The 10,741-nt window shown below is 42.1% G+C and overlaps 1 protein-coding gene across 1 annotated transcript in view; it reads left to right on the top strand.

The window, feature by feature from the left end:
• GALNT2 (polypeptide N-acetylgalactosaminyltransferase 2) overlaps positions 1-1,465 on the top strand; it is a gene marked incomplete at its 5' end in the record, with an annotated part of 29,747 nt that extends 28,282 nt beyond the window's left edge. Inside the window, 2 exons of the mRNA XM_010190219.1 lie at positions 1-19; positions 1,310-1,465. Coding sequence (XP_010188521.1) covers positions 1-19; positions 1,310-1,465 — 175 coding nt within the window. The remainder of the gene's footprint in view (positions 20-1,309) is intronic.
• Between the last annotated feature and the right edge of the window lie 9,276 nt (positions 1,466-10,741).

The raw sequence follows: 10,741 nt of genomic DNA on the forward strand, positions 1-10,741 counted from the left end.
GGAAAACGACAGCAGACAGGTTAGTATGTTGTGAATGTGCTCTGCAAACAGTGGGGAAAACAAGGGTTGTGGCTGGGAATGCAGGAACATGCACTGGTAATCGTGTCTTCTGCCTGTTCTGCTCTTCACTCTCTCACTGTTGTCTGGGTGTGTGAATTTAGGATGTGTGACATTGGGGCAGAGCAGCAGAAATAAGCTTGTGTACCGAGCTTTGCTTCTCATAGGCTAGTGACAACCTTTTATAAACATGCAGAGGTTTTGTCCGACAGTGGCCCTGTCTCAAGGCTTCACCCAACAGCATTGATGTGCAGCAGTCTTCAACTGCCACATCCATTTTCTGAAATAGAATATATATTCCACAGTGTATTTTTGGAAGGTCTTAGTGAAGTTTGAAGATTGTGTAGTCTGTCTGAAAAGTGTGGTTTGGCTTCCTTTGCTTCATTTCAGCTGTGACCTGTTTATGACAGCACTGGGCTCCTTCAGTTCATTTTTATTAATGCAGCATTGCAACGTCGTCTGTTTCCCATGCCTGAGGAAAATCAGATTTGCAGAGTCATGCCGTCATTTTGATCTAGTTGTATAACAATTCATCTCTTTCTGCTAAGTCACCAGCTCTGATCGCCTGCTGGCTTCCTTGCATCTGTACCTCAATTTTTGCAGACAGATAACTGAAATGCTATTCCTTGATGAAGGAAGACTATTCTTGCCACTTTTCAGAAAAGGAAACTAAGGAAGCAAGATTTTATGGATAAGTTTTAAAGGCATAATATGTTGGGAATAAAACAGTTTTTTTTAATATCCCATATTTGGGATTTACTGCATCCTTGGTGTTGCCTTGACCAAAGGGCTTTGGACAGCACAGACTGATCGATGGTCTCCTGTGTAACTGAAAGGTGTCTGACAGATTTCTGAATTTCCGTAAAGTTGTCCTTAGTGATTGTGATTCTTGCTTCTCTGCATTCACAATGGTAGTGTTATGCACATGGGCTTTGGGATTTTTATTTTTTATCTTCAGATGAAAGGTTTCACAGAGGTAACTTGGTGTGACAGCTTATTTGAGAAGTGCTGAAGTAGAGGAAAATTACTATATCTATTGCAGTATGTTAGCTGAATGAACAGCTGTTTTGGCAAGGCTTGCCATAACTTATATACTCTTATTTGAGGATCATCTAAAATGTGTACTATTTTTGCAGTTTTCATGGCTTTCCCAAGCATGAGCCGGGGCAGCTTATGAAGACTTCAAAGGGCAGTGTGTAGGACTCATGCTTTTCCTGACTTTCCAGCTCAATAACTCTGTTTTCTCTTCCAGAAATGGGAACAAATCGAAAGCAATTCTAAACTGCGGCACGTTGGCAGCAACCTCTGTCTAGACAGCCGAAATGCCAAAAATGGTGGTCTCACCGTTGAGATCTGCAGTCCTTCTTTGTCGCAACAGTGGAAATTCACACTTAACCTGCAGCAGTAGGGGGACTTACGAGCAAAATGCTGTCTCAGTTCATAGACGTTGGGCAAAGTTTTGATTGAATTACTGATGTATTTCTAAAAACTTTCCACGGAACTTATATACCTCAGTATTCCACCTTTATCTGAAAGTAGGAGAGTGCTGAAGCAGACACCAGGGATCTGGGGGACTTGGGGTACTGCAAAGATGTCACTGAACACGACTGCAGCACAACTCCTTCTTGGTGTGAAGGCTTCAACGGTTCCTTTCTGTCTTCGGTCGTGTACTTGCACAGCAGATAATGAACTCTAGGAACAACTGATGTATGATACAAAAAAGGATCTGAAGAAACACCTGTGGGGAGCAAGGTGTGGGAGGGAGGGTGGGGAAAAATTACTAGGAGAAGGTAATTTGAAAACTCCATTTGCATAGAAATCATGGTTTGTCGTTTCCAGAAACAGAAGTGTCATTTTGAAGTTTTGGGTTCTGTTTTTTTTTTCCTCCTGTGTGTACTTGGTAATTTGAATATGAACTTTTCTATGACGGACTCTAAATATAAATATATAAAACTATATATGTTGTCAGCTTCCAGCGTTTTCTCAGTTTTCATCATGCTATAATTATCAACAGAGTGGTTGACATACATATAACCAGAAATCAGATTGGGATGCCAGGAGAGTGAAACTTTACGAAGGTGCGGATTTTGTGCTGCTGAGTGCGATGTCCGTGCTTACACTGGATGCTTTTGCATTGCAAACTGGATCTACTCCTTAACGCTTTGCCCTCACTGGAGATCATGAAACTCAAGACAAGAAAGAAAATAGCAGAATAAGCCAATACATCTGCACAGATGATTGCCCGGATTGTTTGTTCCAACTTGGGATATTCATTACATGCGCTCTGGATAACCTTAAACTTGTACTTGATATTTGTGTTGATCATTTCTGTAGTTCTTTGTCTTCAAAATACTTCTTCCTTCGTTACAAAATGATATAAATAGTGCAGATCTTTCGTGCAGCCGTGTGGGTTCAGCACAGTTTCATTCTGGGACCTAGCAAGAAATATTTCTGTGTCTCAAACTCCCCTTTGGGTTGTAGAAATAAGGCAGAATGGTAACGTCACTGTCAGCAGCACAAGATCTGAATTTTGGTTTGCAAGGAGGAGCAGCTATGTAATCTCTCTGAATTGCACTTGCTTAATTTATAGACCTACTACTGGGGAATTTTCTTCCATTTTGTTTCTTTAGATGGAGCTTTTGAATGGATTCAGGCTTGGCTCTGGGAATCAGCCTGGATACCAGCAGATCCTATGTGCTATTAACCACAGAACCCGTGCATTTTGCAGCTTCAGTCCAGCTGATGTCGTTTTTGTATTAAAATAATATTGTCAAAGTTAACCCCAACTTTGACCTGTCCTTTCTTACATTTGCATAGACTGTATACTTTTTTTATGAAAAGCAAATGCTTCAGTAAGCTTTTGACATGAAAAGGAGAGGTAAATACTGATAAACAAGACAGCATTGACAAAATTAGTGCAGACATAGTGTCAGGAAGTGGTTTTGGATCTTGGAAAAATGTAAGGGTTGATCATAAGGAGATGAAAAACATCCGCTTTACTGTGTTGTTGGTACCGTTCCCTTCTTCCTTTGTTCCTGAAGGTAGAGTAGTTCCTATTTTTTTTTCAGTTTCCTTTGGTTGCATCTGTGCATTAGATGCAGAGGCGGTACTCTTCTGGGCAGGATGGCTTTAGCTGTGCCAGTCAGTGTGCCCACAAATACCTTCTGTGTCTGAAGACTTCCAGGTACCTGCGTACCTTTTGGAGGGGGGCATTAAATCCAGTTTCTCCTATCCATCATCTGATTTTTTTTAATGAATAATTTGTTTTTGCTTCTTCACAATCTGCTTTCTCCAAAACTTGCCTGTTCTAGAGGCCATACAGTAGCTACACTATTCTTCAGCTTTTAGTCTCTCCCTATCCTGTAGCCTTTTTAACCTAGCTGAGGACTTGAAGGACATGATTCATAAACATAGCAGTAGATTTCTTCATACTGTGGAAAAATAATTGCTGAAATATGGGCTCAGCAGCAAGTCAATTGCTTGAGGTTTTGAAAAACAGAATTTAAAAGAAAAAACCCCGACCACTCAGCTTCTACCATGGAGGTATTTCCATTTGCAACTTTGATCATAGTAAGGGTAGTACTAATTGAAATCAGCAGTTGCAGCTCTGAATATTGACCTGCCTCTTATCTCTGAATCAGAATTGCTGGTAAAAAAACTAATCCATATTCCACCTCCTAAGTGCTATCATATGAAGTAGGAATATTTTTCACTAATTCCCTATGGTTGCTGTGCATAGGGGTTTTAATGTAGGAGCTGTACGATGCTTTTCTTTGAGAGAGCAAGCAAGAAGTGGTATCCTTTTGTTATGTTTACATGACAGTGTGCCAAAGTTACTTACTGTGATTTTTAGGGGTTTTTAATGTTGAAAGAAATTCACCCATTTGAAAGAGAAATTAAGAGCCCTTGAAGCAAATTGCGATGGAGTCTCCTGAGAACTTTTCTTACTGTCTTCAGAGCAAGAATGGTGATATTGTTTGTTTTGCAGATTTTCAAAACATAGTTTGGAAACTGTTTTTTTCAGTTGGTTTGAAAAGTCTGCTGTACAGAGCTTGTACTTTGTTCATTTTATAGATGGAAACCATCCTTGAAAAATTGTTTAACTTAAATAAAGAAGAATGCTTTATATAAATGTGTGGTGCTTGATATAGCCGAGTAAAACCAGGAAGTCTGCCTGGAGCTTGTAGACTGGAGTAGTTTTCAAATGCTCCAGTTCACTTGGTTGTTTCATGAAGTTCCTGTTAAAATGTGTTTAGTTTTTGGGTGCAGATGTACTTTCCCTGCATGCCAGAAGTCAGGGACTTCTTGGTACCCTTTAAAAAATCTAAATTAAGTGAAGCAAATAGATCTTTACTATTTATGATTGGCAAAAATGAAAAGACCCTGTCAACCTGGGGTATACAAAAGAGACCCCGCATTTGCAGATTGTATCTGGAAACTGAAATGAGGATTCTCCATCTGAAATGCCCTTTGACACCTATGGGCTGACAAGTAAGACTAAAAGATAATTACAGCAGGCTTCTGGCAGTAGAAGCTTTTGATTCAAACTAATGTTAAATGTAGATGTCTCTTATGTCTCTGCCTTAGAGTCTTACTCATTTTCTGTCCATGCTATTTCAGTGAGCTTCTTGATAGGGATCAGGGCTGAATGAACTGACCAGCAAATTTTACTTCTGATCCATAACTCCATGGTTTCCTTTGCCTTATACCCAAGTATGTCTATTAAAAAAAAGCTTCCCATTCAGTGTAATTAACTTTCTGGAATTTCAGGTCATGCTTTTTAGCCAGTTTCTATGCATGGGTTTACTCTGCTTGCCTGTCACTGTGCATAAAACCAGATATATTTACACATATTTTATAAGGGAACGTTTAATCTTTGCTTTTTGTGAATGAACAAATACATTTTTAAATCTTGAATTTTCAAGAAGATACCTGCGCGCGTTTGGAAAGGAAACTGAACATTGGGAGAGATGTAAAGGCTGTAATCTGCTCGAGGTAAGGACTGTTGTCTTGTTTAAAGTGGGTCCTATGGAGCCTTGTCCCGTTCCTGTCTGAGGTGTTACTGCCATAACCTTAGTTATTTTAAATGATGTATTTTTGTATGCAGATACCAACATCTACTTTGCCTCACTTAGCTATATATTAAAAGTAGATGCTCTATAAATCTGTGGCTCCAAGTTGCATGCAGGCATCACCTATGTCCTCGTTCAGCCTGAAACACAATGAATGATTTCATAGCAATAACTTGTTACATGAACACTCCAGCAAGAGGCTTCTTCCTGTTCAGAACAATTTCAAATGAATGGAAACCACTGAAAAAAAATAGCCTGGGATAATAAGCCGTGATTACAGAATGAGCACAAATGTCTCAGGGTTGCATCTTTTGTTAGACTGCACATTTTATTTACAGCTTAACATCCAGTAGCTATTTTAAGATCGGCTGGTAATCAAGCTTAAAAATTAGGAATAAAGTCAGTCCACAGATGTTCTCGCTGTTCCGCCCCCCAAGAGGCTGCCTGAATGGGTGCAAAATAACCATTTGATTTGATGTGATTTAATTTCTTGTGGCACAGCAGCGTGGTGGTGCTCTGCGTGCAGGAAGAGGGACCTGTTTGATTTCAAGTCCCTCAGGTCTCTACTTCTACTTATCAGATGCTTTTAATACAAGTGTATATTTTTCCTTTTCATTTTTTTTAATTAAAAGGGATCTGGAAGTAGCAAATAGCAGTGTTTTCTGCCATCCCTGTATTAATTAAATCTCACCTTTGGTAATCTGGGCATTGTGGTAAAAAGAGACTACCAAGAGTCTGTTGTGCTCTGGTTGCGTGGTGAGCACCACTTCTGCAAAGCACTTTTATCTTCTTAAGTCTCATGCCACCTTTCTTCCCGTCCTGAGTTGGCATCTTTAGGTCACTGGTGAGGGTCAGGGCTTCTGTCACAGTAGGAGCTACAAAAGATGATTACACATTTTCCACTATCTTGTTGTCTACGTAGAAAAGATGGGGGAAAAGTGAGGGGGAAGAGAAAAGTGCCAAGTGAGAGGGAGTGGAGAAGCAGCTGCAGAGCTGCAGCTCAGAATGCATTTCCAAGTCAGTAAATTCATAGTTTTAAGTTAAAATGAGATTGAGCTTTCCTCTGCTGTACAGCATAAGCTGTAACATTTTCAACAGCGGTATCTGTGCCACATCCTCAGCTTCTGTTTGGATGTGACCTCTGACAAGAGCATTCAGCTCAGTTGTAGAAGACTGGATAAATTTTCAGAAGTGTTTAGGACAGTCAGTTTTTAAAAATAAAATTTAGGCAGTCAAACATCTTGGGAAAACCAATGGGTTTGAGAATTAGGTAATCTTACTCTTCAGCTGGTCAAACTCTCTTCTTGTCAGCTACTCCAATATAAGTTTGTTTTAGTGAGTAATTGGTTCCAGGCTGATGTCTGGCTTTGACTCCCAGCCATTTTGTCTGCAAATTCTCATTCCTCAAAATATTCTCCTCTGTATCAGAGCTTCTGCAGTCTGACTCTGTCATGTCTTAACTTTTCCCCTAACAGCCTGAGCCTCTTAAAGTAGCTGAAAAACAGGTTTTTAAGACCATCCATTGCTACAGCTGTTCCCTGAGCTGCCCTCAAGGCAGAGGTTGGGATGGTGAGGAATGAAGGTCCTCCTCTCAACTCCAGTAAAAATAGGATGAGGCCCTTCGGAAAATAGCATAAGGGAGGCAGACACTGCTCAACTACAAGTCAAGTGGCACAGAGCGGATGCCATGGCACATGTTATTTCCCTGCTAATTTGAAGTCCCTTATCAGCAGGGACCAGGAATGGTCTTGCTTTATCAGATTGAGCTGAAGACGCACGGTGACTGTACAAAAAGAGTACATGAACAGTGAGAGGAACATGGATAGGGAGTTAACTTTTGGTTGTCCTTTACAATCAGTGAATGATAAGGCAAAAAATGGTGTTTTCAGGTACCAAGTTTAAGACAAAAGTACTTCACTGAAAGTTACTCCATGTGAAAGCCCTTTCAGTGGAAAAAAAGAGCTATGAAACATGCAAACATATAAAACAAGCACTGAAAGTCTCTACACCAGAGACTGATGGGAGTTTGAAGGGCAGGTGGAGGAAATATTGCCCACTGTTAAACTCATTCCTTTGATCTTCCTTAGGCTTCTGGGTTGTCTCGTCTTTTGGTGCATGTTGGTGACTTTGCAGCTGAAGTGCCCTGGGTAGCCCATACCTGAGGCTGGACAAGCACACAGAGGCACAGAGCATCTGGGAGACCAGGAGGCTGGATAAGCACCGGGGCATCACCAGGGACGTGCGAGACAGAGGTGCCACTGAGCACACCCAGGAGTAATGACCACACATCAGATAGTAAATGTGCTAGCTGGAGAATAATACCCTCCTCAGCTCTTGTTTCAAATTACCTTTCTTGGCTACAGCTTACTTACAGAGCAGACTCCTTAACCTCTTACATAATATAGACTCATAGAATCACAGAATGGTTTGGTTTGGAAGGAACCTTAAAGATCATCCAGTCCAAACCCCCTCCACCAAGGGCAGGGACACCTCCCACCAGACCAGGTTGACTGTGATCGTATAATGGCAGATGGCTGCTAAATGTTTTCTAAATTTCAGACTGTCACCTAGAAAGAGGAATAGGAAAAAAAAGAGCCTAGAAAAGACCAGGAAATTAATTTTGTATTTTATTGTGACTAGCAGAAGTCTAGTGCCTTCAGGGATCCAATTTCACATGCCATTTTAAGAATTTCCTTCCTATCCAAAACTGCTACAGATATAAATCCTCAAGACTCAGCATTCTCAGTAGCCTCTTAGGTAGGAGATGGCATCTTTGACATTCTGGTGTCTCTTCATTGCACAGACCCTCAGGACAGTGTTTGAATGCTTCTGAAGAAAACAAGTTTTTATGGTCTCCTGAAAGCATGCCATGGGATTTTCCATTAGGCTGGATGCAGTAGACTTTGTGCTGCATCTGAGTTTAGGTCTTTATTAGCAGTGCTTGGAGCGAGGCTTGGATGAGCTTCTGCACCTCCTCACCTGGCACAAAGCGGGTCCCCTGGTTCAAGATGGGGCACCCTGGGCTCCATTGCTAGAGAAATGATGTCAAAAAGGGGAAGCAGCTTTTGCAAGCTGGGAACTCCTGCACTGTGGGATTGGTGGGAACCAGCCTCACTGTTTTGCTAGTGTCAGTACTATACTTTCATGATCTACTTCATATGGATGAAAGCAATTTTTGGCAATGAAGCTGAAGACTTGTTCAACCTGTGTGGAGCAGAACTGAGCCTGGCAGGAGTGAGCAATGGCCTTGAAGCAAGGACCATCGAGTGACATTCTGGAAAGATTAAAAACCAAACCAAAACAAACCATATAAATTTTAACACTGAGAGAAAAAGGAATATCTTATTTAGACCTGGCCAAATAAAAGGTCACTAATGGGTGACACAAAAGGTGGGCCCAAATCCGTGTGAGTTAAATGCAACCTTTTATCTTCCTTGCTCTGCTCTGGCTTTGCCTGATTATTTGTACTGGAGGTGGTGGTCAAATCGGCCTTGCTCCCTGTGTCCGCAAAGGCTGGAGCAAAAGTAGCCACAAATGTGTGTTAAGCATTTTGTTGAGCTGTTGTAATGTGCAAACAGCTCTGTAGGTGAGCTGATGCTTTGTGTTTTGTCAGGGGCTGCCTTTCGGGACAGGGGAGGTTACCACTCTTGCTCCTCGCAGGAAAGATTTGGGGGGATTGTACATACCAAAAAGGCTGTCTGAAAATAAGGTATCCACACAGAAAACACTTGTCTGTCTGCTTTGCTGTGTGGTACAGGCACTTCTGTGCTCACCTGTACATACCAGCCCACTGTTCTTTTATCTGTGGCCTTCCCTTTCCCAGCTTCCCCCATGGAGATGGCTCGACAGCAGCTCTTTTTCCTTTGCCTGGATGCCCTGGAGCACAGGTTTCCTTAGCAGAGCCAGAGATGGCAGCCAAGTTTCCTGCCGCTTCCCTTGTTCCAGTTTCCACCTTTTGGCAGAACAGAATTTGATTTCTTTCTGTGATTATTATGGGTTGTGAAGAACAGCTCTTAAATTAGCCCTGAGGAGGTGGAAAGGTAGAGCAAGCTCGCTGCGGGGAGTTTGGTCTGACGTATGTAATAAGCACAAGCTCTACCTGATTCGACTGATGAACACTGTCATATGCACACCCCTCTCCTTAGTTTGTTTTTGTTGTTTTAATTAACTTTTGGCAGCCATGGCAAACAAGTCTTGCGTCTTTTTTCAACCACTGTGCGAAGTTACAGCAAAGCTCTTTGGCCATCACTTGACTCGGGAGGCTCAGGTCCATCCAGGGCGCATCCCATGAAACTCAAGGCTTTCGTGAAAGCACTGAAGATCCACAATGTCCCATCATAGTGATGCTTTATCACCCTTTCCTAAAACACTCCTGCTCCATCTTCTCCCCACTGCTTTGATCAGCTCAGAGACCTGCAAATCTGCTGTTCTTGCCACCTTTTTAGGACATGAGTGTGCTGTTTGGCCAGACCTAGCTTAGCTGCCCATGGAGCAGTGTGAGTGCCTCAATCACACAGCCCTGAGGCGTCAACAGGAGGAAAGGGCAACTTCTGAACAGGGTTGTAAATCCCCTAGGCCCTGGATAAGATGTTATGCTTTGTTTTCAGGGAGGGAAGGTGACTTTGCAACCACTTATTTTTAAGAAAATCTGTCTTAAGAAGATAGAGCTGCTCGTACGTCCCTGGGTGCTTCAGCCTTTGCGTAGGGCCCCAACGAATGGCAGCAGCAGCAGCAGCAGCAAATCTCATCCACTGCTGATTCCATTAACCACAGGAGAAACCAGGTTAAGCCACCTCTGGCAATAAAACCCCACAGGCTGCTGCGAGGCTGCCCCTGTTGGAGAGGCTTTGTCAGCTGGGAAAGGGGACTGCTCCCTCACAAAAATCAACCTAACCATGGTATAACTTACTCCTCGTTGTTTGAAAAGAAACAGTAAGAGGAAATTATTTCTCTTTCTGTTCCAGTTTTCTCTCTTCTCTCTCTTCCTTATTGCACGAGCAATGGAAAGCTGTTGCTGACACTGAGTCCACTCGAGTGTCTATGCGTGGTGTGTGCATACTTGCAGGTATATTTTACGCAACGCAAAAGCAGCTTCTAAAATCACTGTAGTGCACAATGCCTTGAAATTGGCTGCTGTCATCCAAGGTAAGAGAGTGCTGCTGAACATGGATGATTTGTTTAAACTATCTACTGTCTGTTTATTGCATTGGCCAAGACCCCTGTAGGGAATACAGATGTTTAGCAGCTGATCTGAGAACTGCTGAAATACCTTTCAGATACCCCAGAGCTTCTCTAGTCCAGGGTCACATGCACCAAGCTCCTGGCTGCAGTAACAAATTCTCTTCTTTAAAAGAGCTAGTATCTCTCCTACTTTAGTAAGTTTATTAAACCTGACATATAGTATTTAATAGCATTGATTGCTCAGTCTGGCTGCAGACTGGAGATCATCACCCCTGTTTGGTTTAGTAAATACTTGACATTATCTGGTGTCTGAAAAGACAAACTGTGGCACTCTGCAGTGGCACTCTTGAAATTGCTTTTCTGGGCAGAGCAGTGCTCTGCATGTTCTATATTAATCATGGGATAGGAACAAAAGAGGTGACTATCTGAAC

The sequence above is a fragment of the Mesitornis unicolor genome, unplaced genomic scaffold (assembly GCF_000695765.1).
Source record: "Mesitornis unicolor isolate BGI_N332 unplaced genomic scaffold, ASM69576v1 scaffold36048, whole genome shotgun sequence".
In the NCBI taxonomy this organism is placed as follows: domain Eukaryota; kingdom Metazoa; phylum Chordata; class Aves; order Mesitornithiformes; family Mesitornithidae; genus Mesitornis; species Mesitornis unicolor.